Here is a 19,450-nt window from a genome sequence, read left to right on the forward strand (position 1 = left end):
AAATTTTCTAAAGTGTTTCACTGATTTTGTGTGTTTGATTTCCAGATACATACACTATATATAAAAATAAAATTTGGGCCTGGAGCCTTCTTGGCAAATACAACATTTCTTTTTTTTAAAATGTACAACATATGTTAGAAATCCATTTTGTTTATGTTGTTGTTGTTTAATCATGAATTTATCTCCTAAGAATAGAGTTTATCTAAGTAGAGTGGAGGAATAGCTTCTATTTCTGCAAGCTGAAAGACTAATAAATCTGCAGGAGTGGAATTTAGTTTGAATAAGCACATACTAAACAAAAGCTTATGTGAAATGTTACAGGAAGACCCTGTTGGGAGAGAACCAAAACCTGACATTTTTGCAAAACAATTTAGTCTGAGAGGATGTGGAACTAAAATCCCATGTATAGACAGGTGATTTATTTATCTCAGTCACTTAATCTCTGAGTAGACATTAGTTGTATGATTTACTAGTCTGGTTTTTGACCGTTGTAGATGGGTTTTACTAGTGTTGGCAGAGAGCTTGAGAAGACGGACCAGATAGGAGTTGACATTTGCCTCTATGAACACATTTCTTCAACTTTAGAACCCTAACTATGTCTGTGTAGAAGTGTGCAAAAAAATATCCTGAATGTTTTCATACAATTATAAAATAAGAACATAAGCTTTTTGGGCCCCTTTGGCCTACAATGACACTCCATGAAAACATTAAGTTAATTTTCATCAACTTAGTATATATTTTCTTCATGCACTTAGGTTTTATAACATAGATGAGTATAATGATTGGAAATCAATATAAGGAAAAACGCTTTAATGAAAGGAAATTGGAAACGGCACAAGACTGTCCTGTTTGGATATTTTTAAAATAAAAATGAACTTTCATGTAATAAAAAACATTCAAGATTGATGCCATTATTTGTTCTTCCATGGGCTAAATTGTATTAAGTATTTAAAACACCAATTTGGAGCATGCTTCTTAATATAAACTGCCTAAAATTAAGTGCATTACAGGTGAATTCACATATGGAAGTTCTTAAACTTTTGTTCAGTAACTCAAATCAAGAAAGCCTGATATAATTTTAACAAATTAATCTTGTGAAGAATCTGCTTCATGCTTTAATGATTTGGTACATGATTATTCACTGAATAGAAAAGAAGGCATGAATTATAACAGATGGGGCAAGGTTTAATGAGGAGATTGAAGTGGGAGATTTCTTTCTGCTAAGCCAACCATAGACAATTAGTCTTTACAGTCTCAAATTAATAAGATTACTTCAGTGTTACTGTCTTTCTATGGCAATGGAAACTCACTAATGGAGATTATTTGCAAACAGAGCAGAATATCCTGGAAAACTTTAAAAAGAAAAAAATCTTTCTGCTTTTTTCAGACATGCATGTTGCTCTAATTTAATGATCTGTAGATCTACTAGTCCATATTAAAATGAAAAGTTGCATATGCACCTATGGCGTGACTTTATGCTGCAGCTGTTAAACTTACATGTTATTGGCAAGTTTACCAGGCTTGTAATTATTATTATTGTCACATGTTACACTCTCACTTCCTAGAAAAGCAAAAACTGTATTCTCTGCTGGTATCAGTAGTAGTTGTAGAATTTTACCAGCAATCTGAGAAAACCATGACCAACATTAAAAGGTAATCTTATTCATACTAGGTGGATCATTACATGTATTTTTCACAATCTTGTCTTTAAATAACAAAAGAAAAATATGCTTCAGCCATAAAGCAAAAAAAAAAACCACCAGCCCCTAAAAGGTAAGTGGGAAATAAAAAGTAGTAATATGGAGAGAAAGAGAAAGGAAAAAAAAGAAATTCTGCAAATAAATACTTTGCTCCAGTTTATAGACATTTTTTCAATAAGTGCTTTTTCAATTTCAGATCATTTTCTTTTACAAGATTTATTTTTAAAATTGTACATTTATGGCAGAAAAAAAATTCTAGAAAATCTGAAGACTGTGCAAAATATTTTCTGAGGTTTCATCATATCTTTGCAGGTGGTAGTTTATTCATACACACGGGAATTTTTTGCATATCTGATAGATAGTGATAAATAGCACGGAACACCTATGACATTTCTTGTCCAGGCTGACAAGTAAACTTAAGATTCTGACTATTGGTCTGTGTAAGAAATAAAAACTTAAAAAATCAAAAAGTCCTAGAATGTGTGATCAGTTCTGCTAATGTCACAAAGTGAATGTTGCTTTTTTGATTATCATCTCTGAGACTATTCTAGTAAAAAATCTCCCTGAATCTCCATTTGGTTAAGCCTATGGTTTCCCAAATATTATGTATTTTCCCTCCTAGCCTCTCCTACTGCGCTTGTGTAGCAGCTTCCTTTCATGCCTTGTAGAAACTGATGCACAGTTGTCTTTTGTAGCTCTGGACCTCTGTAGAATGAGAGCTGCTTCTTTACAGATACCCTGGTTCTTTTTCTGCCCCTTTCCTTTCACTCTTGCTAGTTCAGAAATCTCTTCAGTTCCTCAAGAGATTGCAATTCACAACCCATCCATCCCCTCATTTTCCAAAAAAACCTGCTTTTTTTTGCCGTAGAGATACTATGCTTGTTCTGTTTAAAAATTATAGAGCTGTGATGACCATTATCTTCAGTATTTGCTTGAGGGTTTTCTCCTAAAGCGATCAGCATTTAGTCTGATATATAATTTTCTTCATCTTGGCAGATGACTTGTAATAGGATTTCAAAGATAAGGCTATTGTATTGATCACTCTTTGTAATACTTAGAAAGGTGTAAGGACTTGCATTTCAAATTTGGGTGAAAAATTCCGGAGTGGTTCATATTAGGTTCTATATTAATTTTTTGTTTCTTCATTGTTTTCAGTTCCTTATTCTAATAAATTCTGATGTATTTAACTGTTCTAAAAATGCAAGTACTTCAGACTGAAAATAGGTTTTTTAAGCAATTAACTTGAACTTCAGATATTTTTCATTATATCATTTCTAAGAATTTTTCTAGTTTAGAAAAATATAAATTTAGTTGTAGTTCAGTTTCTCGCTTGTTTTGATTAAACTGTCATAATTCCAATTCAAATTATATTATAGCATGTTTAATCAAAAATATTAGAATCAAATACTGTGCATATCATTATAGTATAAACACTTGATTTCAAATTATAAATGTGGTGCAAGCAAGTCTCACAGAGAAAATTTTTTTATGAAGTTCTCCATCAGTGCTGGCAAGCCAGTGTTCAAGATCCTCTCATCCTAAGCCTGCCATAAAACTGATGCAGTTTGGCTACAGTCTTGTAATTTTCAAAAGATGGTGATCAACTGGTTATTTAGTGTTTACTGAAAAATATTGTTTATTGTGTGGCCAGTAGGTTGCTCTTACCTGGCCCAAAAATAGAAATATTTCTCAAAACATACTGTATTAGCCAGTTACCTTTTGAAGGAGCATTGAGCACTATATGTTGCTTAATTATTGGTTACAGGAATTGCATGAAATTGTAGGCTTGAAGCTCTAAATAGAATCATAGGGAAAAAATAAGGTGCATATGAAGTGGCTCCCTGATGGGAGTGACAGTGTTGCATACTGTAAGGATCCTGGCTTTAGATTTGATCTTACTAGAGCTTGATCCATTCCAGCTTGTTAACTGGATGAAACCAAAAGAGAGTGAGGGTAGTTTACTAAAATCTAATAGCTGCAATGTGTGACTTTTGTTTATTTCTGTACATTCTCTGTCTAAACATAGAAGCTTTTTTAATGACCTTTGCATCAGTAAAATAGATTCATTCTGTATTGTTTGTCTGCTGGCATAAGTGTTTTCAGGAAGGGGACTAAAAAGGCATCCCATTTCCCAGGGCGAGGAGTAGTGAGTTGCTGTTGCAGTGCCTGAAAACTACCCCACAGAGATGACGTAGCTGACAGTGCAGTGAAAAGCATTAGTTAGGGTATTCTTGGAATGCAACAGCACAATACAAAAACTGTCTGAATTCTGAACATTTTTTGTTTGCAACAGCTACTTTTAGATAAAATAAATTTAAACAGCTGTGTTACCTGCATCAGTTATTTTATCCTGTGGTATACAAGCATGGCAATAATAAAGAATGTGTGCTATTTTTGTTATCACTCCATAACATCATTCTTTTATAAACTTTTCCAGTTATTATGCTGTCCCTTAATTAATTTTATTTCTCTGTATCAAATTACCATCCTTTTTTAATTTTTAACCTTCTCCTAAATCTTCACAAGAAGCACATGTTTTTGAAGAACAGCATAGGCGCATTATGCTGTCCTGCATCCTTTACCCCTTAAACTCCTGACTCTAGTATAAATGCTTCTGTTGCTACCTTATTATATGATAGTTTCATAGACAAATGTTAACTGTCTCAGCTGATACGATGTGGCTATTTTTCGCAGCAGAAATCTAATAATTGCATCTTGTTCCTTTACTTGGCAACCTAAAATGATTTCTTAAACATCTTAATGTGATTCATGATAAATCACGTAGGAACTATGCAGAAATCTTTTGCTGGAATGTAACTTGCCATTGCTGCTAACATCTCAAGCATCTGTTGCTTATAGCACATCTCTACACCAGATATTTTGGCTAGCTTACTGGCTCATGAAATGCAACCAGAAGGTTTGTTTTCTTAAAGGCATATTGGTAGCTTTGCTGCAACCACAAGAAGTTTTAACCTTTGTTTGGGCTATATAGTGGGATTTTCAATTACCACCCCATGGTTTTTCCACATTCTGCTTTCTTTACCCAGCTAGAGCATGGTTTGGTAATATTCTGCATGCTTCCAGCTATTACTACTTTTTCTGTTCCTCTACAAATTATGGAAACAAGTAAAATAAGAGCAGATGACAGTAGGATTTAGCTTGATTCTTTGGTTTTGTCTTTTGTAGAAACATAAAGTGTTTGAATTCCAAAACGCTTTCCAGTGCTTATCAGTGTTAAGTTTTTCAAGCCAGAATTAATGTTCATCTTGCGTTAATGTGTAAATTGTTTTTCCAGAGAATTTTGCCAAACAAAATATACCAGCTGTGCACTGCAGGAGATTAAAGCTAGATCACTTGCACTCATTTTGGGGGCACCTTGATTTGACGATTTTCCAGTAGATTGGAATTGCACTGATGATCATGTCAACTATTTCTCTAATACGATTTACCTGTTTTCCATGTGCCAATAACTCATCTGACCTTTATATCATCTAAAAATTTTTGGAATGCGGATTTCCCTTGACAAATTCTAAGTGAGTTTTTTGCCACTGTACGCTCCTTACAGCCAAAGTTTGTGCTCTCTTTTCAGTAATATGTTTTATATGTAATTCTGGAATTATTTTCCAGAACAGCGTTGCTCAATCTTCTCCGTAGTCTTACTGTTTATTCCAGAAATCACTCAAGTGGCCTTTACAGGGCTTCAGAAACCTCTTGAAGAACCTGAAATTCCGAAGTATTGTGAAATCTATTTTTTATTTTTCTTAATAGGATGCAGTACAGATGCCAAACAAGCTGAGGAGCAATCTGCAGCTGCAAGTGAAGAACTTTACCCTTTCTGTAGGGAGCCAAGTTATTTTGAAATCCCTACAAAAGAATTTCAGCAACCTGCACAAGTAGCAGAGAGCACTATTCACGAAATTCCAACAAAAGACACCCAAAGCTCCCATGCAGCAGGTGCAGGGCATGCTTCCTTTACCATTGAATTTGATGACAACACTCCAGGAAAAGTAACAATCAAAGATCACGTGACAAAATTCACATCAGAACAGCGTCATAAGTCAAAAAAGCCGCCTTCTTCCAGTGGTCAGGACCTGCCTGGGCTTCAAACGGTGATGATGGCTGCAGAGAGCAAAGTAGCAGATTGGCTAGCACAGAACAATCCTCCTAGAATGATATGGGAACCAACAGAAGAGGATTCCAAAAGTATTAAGAGTGATGTTCCAGTGTACTTGAAGAGACTGAAAGGTAAAGTGAATAATTCCAGCTATGCTTATTTCTGAAAGTGACGATTCCTCACCAGCATCCAGTGAGTGGATCCCTGAGCCCTTGCGGAGTTCAGTTGAAATCACAGATACTCCACATGCGCACAAGGATCTGTGCTGGGAAATTTGATTGCAGTATTAAGTCCTTAAAAGAGGATAGAAAACCAAATCCTGAATCATCTTACAATAAGTATACAAATTGGAGATATTCTAGTCCAGCTGAAAACATCAGGTGTTGAGAACATTGATCTTGAAAGGGAAGAGGAAAAAACCCAAACCTTAGTTAAATTTTATATACTTAACTTTTTTCCCATGCATTACTGTAAAAAGCTGAATTGCTTTTTAGAATCAAAGCTCTAAAGTTCAGTTTATGCTTTTAGCAACTCTTCCAATAGCATATGTGAATATTCATGTGCTCTAAGAAAATCACTTATGGCAAAGAACACATCATATAGTTATTCTGCTTAAATGGATCATGTATGCTGGAGTCAAGTTTGAGTCACAAATCTGAAACAGACCAAGAGCTTCAATTTTTATACTAAGCTTGCAGAATATTGTATTTATAAGAATGCTGCTGTTGAATGGAGTTTCAGGTGATTATATATGTTCATTTACGGCAACTGGTGACACTTCAAATAAGATTAAATCAAACGTATGAAAAGTATACTTCCTTTTGGATGCCACTTAGCAGAATAGACAAGAAAGTAGTTTTAATGTTCAGATGAAGATTCCAGTGACATTCAAACTTTCAGAAAGAAAACTTCTGAAGAACTTTTTCAAGTCTCTCTTACTTCTGGTTTTTAATTTCAGCAGGTTAACTCTGCAGTTCCCATTTTTCTTCATTCTGCAACATTATCATGTCTAGCTCTTAAACCAGATGGGACTGGGTACAATGTTGATTGTCTTGCTGATCAGAAGTCTGCCTTTTAAGGCTGACTCTTCCAAATTAAGCTAAAAAATAAAATTTTGAAAACAGAATTATATCAATGTGCTAGCATTAAGGTAATAGAATACTATTTTTTCTAGAGTCTATCATAGAGCATTCTTTGGTCTTCATGATACTGTGTTATATTCATGAACATTCTGTAAAATATTAGTCATGTCACTTCGATAAATAGGAAGGGCTTTGTTTACAAGGCCTTAGCCTTTTCCTGGCAGAAACTCGTCAAAGTTTGATAAATTTTCGTCTGAAAGAGGTGTAAGTTGGTGTGCATATGGCCATAATAAATACTTGAATTCTGTAATCTTCTGTGATCTGTTTCTGTCTTCTCACTCATTACTTGTACTTTTTCAAATCATAAAGGTAAATAATATACCTAGCCTCTTTGAGAGTTTGATTTAAAAAAACAAACCTTATTTTTTCTCCTCAGCTTTTTCTTACAATATCCTGTACTGAAGGCACACTGCTAAAATTATGTTACATGATTTTCACTGTGTTGTTGATATTTATTGTTATTATTTGGAATTACATGAACCAACACATCATTTTCTTAGGCACTGTACAAATAAGTAGCAAACAGGAATGTAAGTTAGGATTTCAACTGTGTATTCAGTGTCTGATAAGTAAGATTTCCCAGTATGTGATTACTATTTAACTGAATAGTACCTGTGCATCTTAACTATGTGCGAAAAACTTAAAAAAACCCTATCCTTTTGATAATAATAAAAAAAAAAATCTACATTCTATGTATACACAAGTAAGGCTTGATCTAAGAGAGTTCAACTGTTCTTTCCCAGGAACTGAGCTAAAACTTAAAAGTGTAGACACTTCCATTGTACATGAAGTTCCTCTGAGTTAAATGTGACATACTGTGTATGAGTGTCCAGCCTTCTGTGCATTTTTAGGTATCATTACAAAGTATAGTTATATGCATATATATGATTTATTAAATGCATATTCCTTATTCATAGATCTCAAAGTAGTTTGTGGAATTAATAAGTAATAACCATTTTACATGCATACATCAGATGCTGAGGGGAGTGAATGATGGAAAAACTCATTGTACTTCTTGGAAAGAGTAATAAAGAATTCATTCCAATATTCAGTAGACATTCGTCATCATAAGCTGTTGTAAATATGTGAGGAATCCAACAACATTTAACTGTGGCTCTCAATGGGTATTTTCAGCTACCGGAAGGACTATTGCAGGGTTTTCTTTTTCCTCTTCACCCTGCTTAGAATGTTCCAGTACTCATTTATAATCAACTGGCTGTGTAATAAAATTAATATAACTGAGAAACATACTATAGTATAGCTGGTAAAAAAAAAAACAAACCCACAACTTTTTTAAGTCCAAACAGAAAACCAATCTGAAATTCTTTCTTTCTTAGTTTGCCAGTTTCTTTTGTATGTGTTGGGTTGGTTTGTTGGGGCTTTTTTGTTGCATTGTGCTATATATTCTTTTGCTTTGCTTGTAGGGAATAAACATGATGATGGTACACAAAGTGATTCAGAAAATGCTGGTGCACACCGGCATTATGGTAAGCGGGCCGCACTTGAAGAACACTTAAGGCATCATCATACAGAGCTGAAAAAGTCACACCAGAAAGTCCATTCCACAGAAAAGCAGCAAGAGCAAGCTGGTTTGAGTCAGACTGCCTTTATGATTGAGTTTTTTGACGAAGACCATCCTCGAAAGAGACGTTCTTACTCTTTTTCTCAGAATGTAGGAGCTATGTGCCCAGAATCTCCATCTCCAACACCTCATGTGCGAGCTGAAAGGGTGAAACCTACATCAGGAGAGAAAGCAGTCCCTTCATCTGTGCAAGCTAGCTCATCACATCACAGAGCAGTACATGGTGTTCACGCAAAACTTTTAAAACAAAAATCAGAAGAACCCTCTGCTGCATTACCTGTCTTACAGGCTGCATTGTTAAGGAGTTCAGGAAGCCTTGGCCATAGGCCTAGTCAGAACCAGGAGACAGACAAAAAGTTGAAAAGCCAACATATTTCTGCTGCTACTGAAAAGGACAATGAGGATGACCAGAGTGACAAAGGTACTTACACTATTGAGTTGGAAAATCCCAATTCTGAAGAAATGGAAGCCCGTAAAATGATTGACAAGGTGAGCAACCTAAGATGCATACTGATGTGGAAGTGGTATATGATATGTGGGCAACAGTCTACCACTTCAGTTCTGCTTATTAAAGCTGCTGCAATAATACAAGTTTTTAAGCCAGTCCATAATGATGAAATGTGGAATGTTGTAAAAGCAGCAGCAGGCATTTGGCCAAAAATTATTCCTGTTTGATACTGCTTGTTCTTTTAGTTTCGTAGTTTTAATGTTTTCAAAAGATTGAAGTACTGTAAGAATACTAGGCAACAGAATTCGATTAACTGGTATTTTTATGAAAGTTGTTAGATTTGAATTTATTATGTCCCTGTGGAAATACTCACCTGTTCTTAAAATCCTATGGTCTCTGTAGTTTTCAGTATATAAATTGGTTCCATCCAAGTTATCATAGAGAAATAGATTGTAAATGTTTTCAGTACTTAAAAAAAAGTATATTTAGTAACAGTAACTTAAATTTCAGCATCCATTATAAAGAGTAAGTATAAGAATGCTTTAATTTTTCAAAAAATGTTTATATGATAGCAATGTCATTTTCCTGATTTGAATATAGGTATATGCTTCATTAGGCTTAGGAATCTTATGATGACCAAGTAACTTTTGCTTCTTGGTAACAATATAAATACAAATACAAATCATATTTGCAGTTAAATAACTGCAAATACCTCTTTCTTTGGATTCAACAGGAAGATATGGGTGTAGGAGAAGCTATGTTTAATCATTTGGCTTAACTGACTTTTGAAGACGACTTTTTCCGTTATTGTTGTGTTTTGTTAAACCATCCATTGTGGTAGATTGCTGGCATACAAATTTAGGCAATGTTTTTGGCCAGTTTAGCAGGAAATTCATTGCTTACTTGTTATAGAATTATCTAAGGACTGATTTTGTGTGCCTAAAACTTTCAGAGCTAAACAAATACGTTCATACATTTAGAATGAATTTTGGCTAGACATTGAAAAATATTTTTTGAAAGACAACTTACTTCACTGTTTTGGTTTGTAGAAAAATGCTGACATAGTGAGGAAATGGGAAATTCTGTTACAGATGGCTTTATTTTATAAAAGGTGTTTATGGACCATCTGGGAGAGGGGAGTTTAAAATAATGAGAACTGCCTTCAATAAAATAACAACAACAATGGTTTCACTTCTTAAGGATTCTGAAAAGGAGGCTTTTGACTTCTTTGAGTCTATATTCAAAGAACTTCTGAGAACTGAAAGCATTCCAAAGAAGCAAGTGAATGTTAGTGTCATTGCTTTGACCTAGTGACTAGAAATATATGCATTTAATTTTTAAGTTACAAATCTTCAATTAAATTGCATCAGAAAATGTTTAAGTCCTGTTTTTGCTAAGTATAGTGCAACAGGGTTTATTTGTAACCCAGAAAAAAGAATAACATTTGGAAATAGACAATTTACATACTTTGTAAGAATGTTAATATGTCTAATGTTTAATAAGATTTGAAATTATTTGTGGTCTTTAATATCCGTTCAGGATATCCACAGTCAGTTTTTTGTCTGAAACAAATCTCTGCTGTTACAGGAGAGATTCAGGAACAGGAGGTGAATGTAAGCGATAAGGATGGTAGTAAAGTATTGGTTAATATTCTTAGTGTTGTATAAAAAGCTTTTGGATATCATAAATATCCCTTACTGTTACCTAAAAAGTGCCACCACTGGAAACTGAAGATTTACTAGGAAGTAAAGCAGAGGTGTTTTTCTTTGAGGCCTTCTGTATCTTTTCACTTAGTATCTGTACTGAAGTATTATGAACGGTATATTTTACACCCAGTTGAAAGAGTCCTGCTGCACAATTCTTATTTGATTTGGTAATACGGAAGAAGTATGATACTATTTTTATGAAGTGCAGAAAAACAGCCAGTGAAGAAAATCAAAACCAAATGAAAGCCAAAATTTCTTCCTCCAGCTAAGCTGAGTTTTGCTTCCCTCCTATTTTAAATTGCTAATGCTGTGGATTCTCTTATTTTGCTGAAAGGGGATAAGTAAGGAATAAGGCAAGGACTTTGGTTAGCCTGTTGACTGCTGTTCTGCTTTAGTGAGGATTTAAGAGAATTATTGGTACAAATTTTATCAATAATTCCAGTATAACCTCTCTCTCTTTGTTGTACAGTCAGTTATTTTTCTCAGCTGTTCAATGCCTGCTCAATTGAGTCTCATTTAAGAGTGTCTGTTGCGTCAAAAGATTAATTGAAATTCAGGAGTTGCATTTGCTAGGATTGGGGTGAAAATGCAGTATAAATAGCAAGGATAACTTTCTAAAAGGTTTGAACAAATAATTCAGTCTTGTCAGTAACAATTTACATTAGAATGGAGCTAAGATCCATATCGGGTTTACCTGAAGAATTTCCTATGGAATAGAATACTTCTGGGTTTGGGTATTTTTTCCCATTTACTGGAAGAAAGGGCGACAATGACCAAAATATCCACAGATTGATTTCAGTGTGATTCATTCACTTGGTAAACCTTACCCTTACTCCTGTAAGCAGTGTCTACTCTTTTCTCTGGAAAGGAACGTAGTAGTAAACCACAAATGCAAGGCTGGAATTAACTTATCAAAAATCAAGGTGTGATTAATAATGCTTCTTTAAGTTAAGAATCCAAGAGAGGCACAGAGGAAATCAAAATTAAAATTCTCAGAAAAATGGGGAAAAATCTTATCTGTATAATTTTAAAAAAAAAGGAGGGGAAAAGTAACAGAGAAAAGCATTTTGTGAGATACTTTTCCATAAGAGTGAGGTGTAATCATTTATCTGCAGTGATGACTGTCTTGGAGTGAATGTCTGTTACTTACCTAAAATGAAAGATTCCAAGAACATTGAGGCTTATGTCTTACGCAACTTTCAACACCTAGATAATTTGCTGATCCAATGAAATTAAAATCAGACAAGGTACCAAGATCTGACAGGCAAGGTCACTGGAATAAAATGTTTATGTAAATACCCACAGAAACTGAACTGAGTAGGAAAAGAGAAATTTGTTAAATAGTTGGCAAATTTGAAAGATTTAAAAAAATAGATTTGATTTTAGGGTGAAAAAATAAAACACATAATAAAAATAGTAAGCAGATAGTTCTCAGTTTTAAACATAAAAAAAGATGCAAGACCTGTACATGCCTGGATTCCTCCAAAGATTGTTCTGGTTTCACCTGTATGTGTTAACCATTTGGAATGATTGTATTTTAAAATCTTTTTATGCTTAGATCAGCCATGATAGGAACTGATGTAATTGCTTAGTATTTCAAGGAATACTAATAATAATTTCTTCTGTGCTGTTATTTGAATTTTACTCATAAATCTTAAAGTTATTGTCAGAGGAAGTAAATATCACTGCCTTGTAGCCAGCTGAACAGGTTACTTATGTGTAGAATTGGTGTGTCATGTCTCTTAGAACAAAACAAACATCTTGGAGAATAGCTAAAAAAAAAAATTTTAAAACTAAACATTAGAAAAAATAAAAAACACCAAATTTTGTAGCGCTTAGGAGAAATCTCCGGCTGTGTTATTAGGCAGAGACAGAGAAGCAGTCATCATAAGAAGATTTCATAGTTGTTTCTTTTTAAAAATATAATGTACATGTCCAGGACAAATACTAAAGCATGAAACTATCATAGAAGGAAAATGAATATGGCTTAGGGGTTTTTTTTTGGTTTTGCTTAAGTGAATTTCATTTCATGATATTTCGGAATGGACAGATTTGTGAGAGTTCCCATTGTACAGATAGTGATTATAATTTGCAAACAGTTGCTACCGCTGTTACCCACTGTAACTGCCTTCTCTCCTTAGTCAATTAAATGGTGAGAATGCCATCTCCACAGTATTCCTGTGCTTATAGAGGATCCAGCTGTGCTTTTCACAAGTAACACAAACCCATGCACACAAAGTCCATCTTGTATTATTGAAATTTTCTCCGAAACATATTCTAGGACTTCAAATTCATGTTTATTTTTCAGTAACTTGATGTTATTGCGATTTCTTTCAAATAATCTTGGTTTTTTTTAATACAGAGACTGAGTGAATACTGCTGGTATTACTGGTGTAGAAACATGCTGCACATTTCCCTCTTCTGTCACTAGTTTGCTTGCATTTTTATTCTGCCACGGGTTCTGTCACCTTTAGTTTACAAAATATAAATTCTAAGAAAGATCAGTGCTGTTCCTCACAAACTCATCTGTTCTTTTCACTTGTTGTCTACAGTACAAATGTATGGTTGTGTCTTAACATTCTTTATAAATAGACAACACCTGAAAAATAGCAATAAACTTTGCTTCCTAAAAGTCTTTTCATTAGCCAGTGATATTTCTGCATCCAGGTGTTCAAATGTCACTTAAATTCATAGAGAAGTATCAATTGGTTAGTAGGCAAACAGGTTTAGAAAATAAATACATTAATAACATGAAAGAAAGTTATGATTGAATAATAGATGCTGGCTCTCTTTTTATACTTGCAGAGCTCTTTTTCAAATTACCATTGAGAGCAATTTCATCAATGGAAAAGCTGCTCTTACATACTAGAAAGACCACCTTGAACATACCAAGCATACAATATTCTTGACTCAGATAGCTTCAGAAAGCCACAACATTCTTTGTAGCAGAATAATACTCTTATTGTTGCAGCTAACAACTATGTTCAAAATAAAACAAATTCAGGATCTTGATTTGATTTAAAACATGTTTTCAGTATTACATTTAACACATAAAATACACGAGTAAATGGGACACAGTCGTATGGTTCGGTTTTCCTTTAGATCCGGCCTGTCTGCCCTTTAGATAGGTTCAATGCTTTCTTCTGTAAACACTTAGCAATTGTTCTCTACTTTGCACTGAGTTATAAATTTTCTATCTGTTTTACATTTTTTAAATAATTAAATTTGTTCTATTAGAAGGAAGTTGTACTCAGCAGTGATATTAGGCTAAAAAAAAAAATCTTCCTAGGCCACAGAAAAGGTAAGTCTGTTGGTGGATGAAAGAACTCAGAATTACGTTTCTGTAGTTCATCTTCCTTTTTGTTGATGTAAAAAGACTGCAAATTATCAGGCTAATGAGTTTCCTTTTTTCAATAAAGCAAAATACTACCAGTAATGCATATTTATAAATCAATGTGCAAATAATTCTGGATGTTTTTGGAATATTAAATACTTCAAGGCTATTGCAATAAATAAAAAGCAACTCCATAGTTTTTGCAAGCTCTTCGGGAGTTTTCTTGGGGGTGGGGGTAGGTCCTTTTTTGTTTCTTTTGTTTATTTTTTTGTTGTTGTTCTTCAGCCAGTTTCATTTCAGGGTATTTCTGAATCAAAATACTTTGTAGAACTTAGTATAGCAGAGTTAAACTCTTCTATATGTATGTGTGGGAAGAAACAGAACAGAGGCTATTTGTGTGTTTCAATTCTCATCAGCCTAGCTAACGAGGGAATCTAGAATGTTATAGCAGCTCATGTGCATGTGGAAACATTGGGCATTTTCTTTGGTCCAAAAATTGTTTTCTTCAAGTATGTTACATTTATTTAAATTTCCTGATAAATAATTTACTTTTTTCATTAGCAAAGTAATTTTAGATCTCGTATTCAACATACTGATTCCCAAGAAGATTTCCCAGAAGTAAAACTTGAAAAAAATGCCGAAACCAAACCTTAATCCAGCCTTCTACAATCTTCAGAAAGAATTACTGTGACCATTTAATTATTTTGTTTTCAATGCAAAGCTCATATTTTAGATCATGTTCCAATTTATTTTGAATTGGAAAAGGCTGCTGTTTTAAAGTCTTCATTTATATAGATAGACAGGCCATAGCAGTAATGAGCTTGTTTTTAATGTACATGCTATCATCTGTAATTTTACTTGATTATATACTATGCAAAGAGTATACATAAAATACTATTCTATTGACACAATCTCGAGAGAGTTTTTTTTTTTCCTCTTTAAAAATTTGGAATAACTAATAATTTTGGAGGGAAAGCTGTGTTGGTGTTCATATAGACACCAGGTTTTCCGCTTTCATTTTCTACATCTTTCTGCTTCATGCTTATACTTACATTTCAATTTGGTTTGACTTTTTTTTTTAAGTATGTGTATGAATGGGAATCTCTTCTGAAAGGTGATTATAACAAAATGGAATCTCCTTACTCTTTTCGCTCCCGAGGTATGTCTGTTCATGCCATGTTATGTTAATGTCTAATGTGTTCTTCAAGGACTGAGTACTTTTGAATGGTTTTGTTGTTGTTGTTGCTTTAAGTATTTATAAAGCTTGTTTACCACATCTTGTCTTCTCTTTTGCAAACGTTAATCAATAATCTTGCAGATAGCATGAAACATTTTATCAAGCATAAAATAACTGCTAAATGAAGAATTGAGGATTGACAAGTTTAAGATTAATGTTATGAAAGAGTGACATCATCAGTAGGCATTTTATTGCATTGTTACCTTTGTATATATCAGTCTAGTTCTGTGAGAAGTATAGACTAATTTTAAAATTTTAAAGCAGGGATTGATTATAAAACACGGAGCCACATACCAAATCAAAACATTTTTTTAAGATCTGCAAGTTTTATTAGAAAATGTATATTCTGAACTCTTTTATTAAAACCATATTAATCCAAAACCTTGTATTTACAGTGCAAGTGGAGTGGGGAGGAGGAAATGTTTTTCACTGAAATATTTAACATCTATGTTATTATAACCCCTCTTGTCATGGAGTTAACATACACTTTAAGGAACTCCTCTTGGCAAATTTTTACAGTATTGTAAATGACAAACTATATTAAAAGAATAAATGGGCAGGGAGTAAGTTAGGAGAAAAGAAAAAATCTCAGCATTTTTCAGTGACTGTTTAAGAAACCAAGACAGATATATCTATTTTCAGAAAATTACTTTCAGGTCTTCTGTGTTTTCACACCCTCTGGGTTTAATTGCTTTTACCATTGCTTCAGCAATTTATTCTAGAAAGAATGGCTTTTAGCCCCACAGTGTCTTGGTCGCAGAATGACCATGTTTTATGAATACAATGCTGAAAAAGCAGTAGAACAGTTGAAACCTATGAAATCATCTGAGCATATAAATTTTGTCAAGAGTTCAGAGGATGTTTGTAATCTTTTTTCTTCTGAGATTCTTACAGTCTCTAAACTTATTGTTTCCTTTTGAATTTGGAATTCTAAAGAAAATGAATTCTTCACTATAGCAAACAGTTACAAAATATGTATGCATGTAAATTTGTAACTGGTGTCTGGTAAGAGGAAGTTATTAGACTTGGCATGTTGATCCTTTTCATTCGCTTATGTAGCTTTTTTTTTATACCAGAGCGTCTTGCATCTGATTCTCTCATCTTCAATATAGAGTTAAAATGACATAAACAGCTTCTGTCAAAATCCATGGCTATTCATGAGATATGCCCTGCACAGAACACAGTCTGTTCACTTGGGATGGCTAGGATAACTGCCAAGAACAAGCAGAAAATACTAATATCAGACTTCTCAGAAGCAACTTGGTTAAACACAGTTCATGCAGTAGCTAAAAACAAAGTGAGCTTTGGCATTGTACTCTGGCTCATCACACTTTCTCAAAGGTGGGAAGAAAATGTTTGCCTTTTGTCTTTTCTATCTGATCAGAAACTCTGACTTTTAACAACTAGTTTACTGTATATTATGGATGTCTGGATTACCTTCTTTGGAAGAATTATGAGGAGCTCAGTCTGAACACTAAGCGCAGCATTGCCACGATGATCTGCAATATGGATCTGAAGCCTCTTCCATTTCCCTGCTGTCTGGAATCCTCTCTTCCTGTCAATCAAGCATCCTCTGAATGTGGCTTATCTTGCTTAGTACATCTAAACTGTGTCCAAATCTTGCTTGTGTTTCCAAATTCATGTCTCCTCGCTGTTTTTTTTTTTTTTTGTCCCCCCCTTTTTTTTCCTTGCTGGTCTGACTCTATCAGTTCACAGCTCAGCTTCTGAAATCTACTTACGACTTCCCTGACAATCAAATATACTCATCTTCCTTTGCCCTAAAAAGTTATGACACATAATTGCTATTATTCACGTTTTATTTTGCGATGGTCTTTAATGCACTGTGCAGTACAGCCCCTTGTCCTTTACCTGTGCTCAGCTTTGATTTAGTTTGCTTTTTTAAATATTCGTCTTTGAATTCCCTTTTACATAGTTTTAGTCTTTGGGTTTTGTTCTGCTCCTTCTATACAGATTGCCTGCACTGAAATCAATAGCATTTAAATCATCATCCTTTTCAAATATGTCCCCAGATTGTGTCGGTAACTGTTGTTAGGATCTGAAAGAATAGAATTATTCAAATACTTTTAGTTTACAAATACCATCATTAATGGATAGGTTCCTAGTTCTAGCTCTCTGAATTGCAACTGGAATCCTTATTATTTATTGGTTGGTTTTCTGTTAGTCTTAATAATATAATTAGTAATTACTGCATATCCTTTATGTTAAGACTACAGCCGTAAGACTATTGAGGAAACTTTAGAAACTCAAAATTTTGAAACTAGATAGAATTCTTCAGATTCATACTTTGAATAAAATTTATGCTCCTGGTTTGGGTTAGTGCTCTTAGAAATGCTTTCTAATGCTTTGTCTAGTAAGTATGTATAGCAATAGAATCCCTGTTCTAATATACATAATTTGCTATAAAACTGAGTGAAGATATCTATTAGGAGTCTCAAATAAGATCTTTTTTGATATTGATATCCTTTCTTGATAGTGATTATGATATTGGTATCTTCAGTAATTATTTTAATGAGGAACTAGATCTGTGGACATTAAGTACTGAGTAATTATAATATTGTAGTACTGCAGTGTGATCTTCATAAACCATGAAAGAGTTTAAAACTAATGTCCTGAAATTAAATAAAAGTAAGTATAAAGTCCCATCATATTTTTTTAGCTAACCCATTTTCTTTCTTTTGATTCAGAAAAATGGTTCTGTTACCTTTAGTTTTTCTGAGCAGTTTTTATTTTAATTTCTAGAAGGTCTCACATATATATCAATAAAGAAAAATGGCATCTGTGGTTTTAAAGAATCATCCCTTCGCTATTAATCTGTGTTATAAAAGATAGTAATTCATCTGTTGGGGGGCAGGGAAGGGAGAAAAGGAGCATGACAAGACCAATTCCCAATCACTGAAGGTAGCTTGTGTTAAAACTATGTTTCAGCTATGGTGACAAGCAGGTGTGCTCTGAGTCATGAGCTGTTTTCACAGGGAAATGCGTATGGCCTGCCAAAACAGATTACTCTGCTTTCTACAAAATTAGCCCTTGCAGAAGAGAACAAGGCACAAGCTCAGATTTGGTCCTGTAACTCATGCTGGCCCAAAAATATGCCACTACTTCTTCCATTGATTGATTCTTGCTTGTATTGTGTTACATAGTTTTGTTAATTCTTGTTTGTTGTTGGATAAAGAATTTTTAACATTATTGATCTATGTAGATAAAGTTATATTCTCAGTTACAGTATTGGAAAAACTGTTGCTGAGATAAAGTGATGGAATTATCCAAAGAGACCTGGACAAGCTGGAGAGGTGGGCTTGTGTGAACCTCATGAGGTTCAACAAGACCAAATGCAAGGTCCTGCATCTGGGTCGGGGGAACTCCCAGTATCAATACAGGCTGGGGGAAGAAAGGATTGAGAGCAGCCCTGCCAAGAGGGACTTGGGGGTGCTGGTGGATGAAAAGCTGGACATGAGCCGGCAATGTTGGGGACAACTTGCCCAAGAAATGACACCATCTAATGTCTTTCCTTCATTTTAATAAGATCTCATGTGCTTTAACTATGACAATGAGATTTCTTGATGTTACCGCTCTCCTTTAGGAATGTTAGTGTGCTTTAAAAGAACCGTAATCTACAGATGGTGCTGTAAGCAAAGAGGGAAACAGCACCAACCAAAAATATACTGGTACTTACACACACTGGTTTGTCAAGAGCATATCATCTGCAAATCTAAAAGACTTTCAACACTGGAACGGGTTGCCCAGAGAGGTAGTGGAGGCCCCATCCCTGGAAACATTCAAGACCAGGCTGGATGGGGCTCTGAGCAACCTGATCTAGTTAGCGGTGTTCCTGCTCACTGCAGGGGGGTTGGACTAGATGACCTCTAGGGGTCCCTTCCAACCCAAAATATTCTATGATTCTATGAATTTGTTAGTATCTACATGAAGGTGCAGTTGTTTTGCTGTCAGTTATTTTTAGTTCACCTTTCACTTTTCAGGCTCAGTTTGCATTCCAGCAAGCAACAGAATGATGCTTTGGGACTTACTATATTTTTAGCCTGCTGTTTTGTCTCTTTATTTTGCTGATGGAACCACAGAATGTAAATGGAGTATCACAGGGGGATCTTTGGAGAGCTTACCATTCATTGCTTTGAAATTGAAAAGTGTGCTCCAGCAGCTCCCTTTTT

General features: G+C 34.4%; 1 protein-coding gene across 4 annotated transcripts in view; it reads left to right on the plus strand.

Annotated features, from left to right (window-relative positions):
* The window catches only part of CEP170 (centrosomal protein 170), a 75,505-nt gene that overhangs the window by 15,678 nt on the left and 40,377 nt on the right, over nucleotides 1-19,450 (plus strand). For all 4 annotated transcript variants that reach the window (XM_009644695.2, XM_035900265.1, XM_035900266.1 and 1 more), the window contains exons 7-8: nucleotides 5,469-5,945; nucleotides 8,381-9,027. In XM_009644695.2, coding sequence (XP_009642990.1) covers nucleotides 5,469-5,945; nucleotides 8,381-9,027 — 1,124 coding nt within the window. The remainder of the gene's footprint in view (nucleotides 1-5,468; nucleotides 5,946-8,380; nucleotides 9,028-19,450) is intronic.

This window comes from Egretta garzetta, unplaced genomic scaffold (genome assembly GCF_000687185.1).
Source record: "Egretta garzetta isolate BGI_Z169 unplaced genomic scaffold, ASM68718v1 scaffold248, whole genome shotgun sequence".
Lineage (NCBI taxonomy): Eukaryota > Metazoa > Chordata > Aves > Pelecaniformes > Ardeidae > Egretta > Egretta garzetta.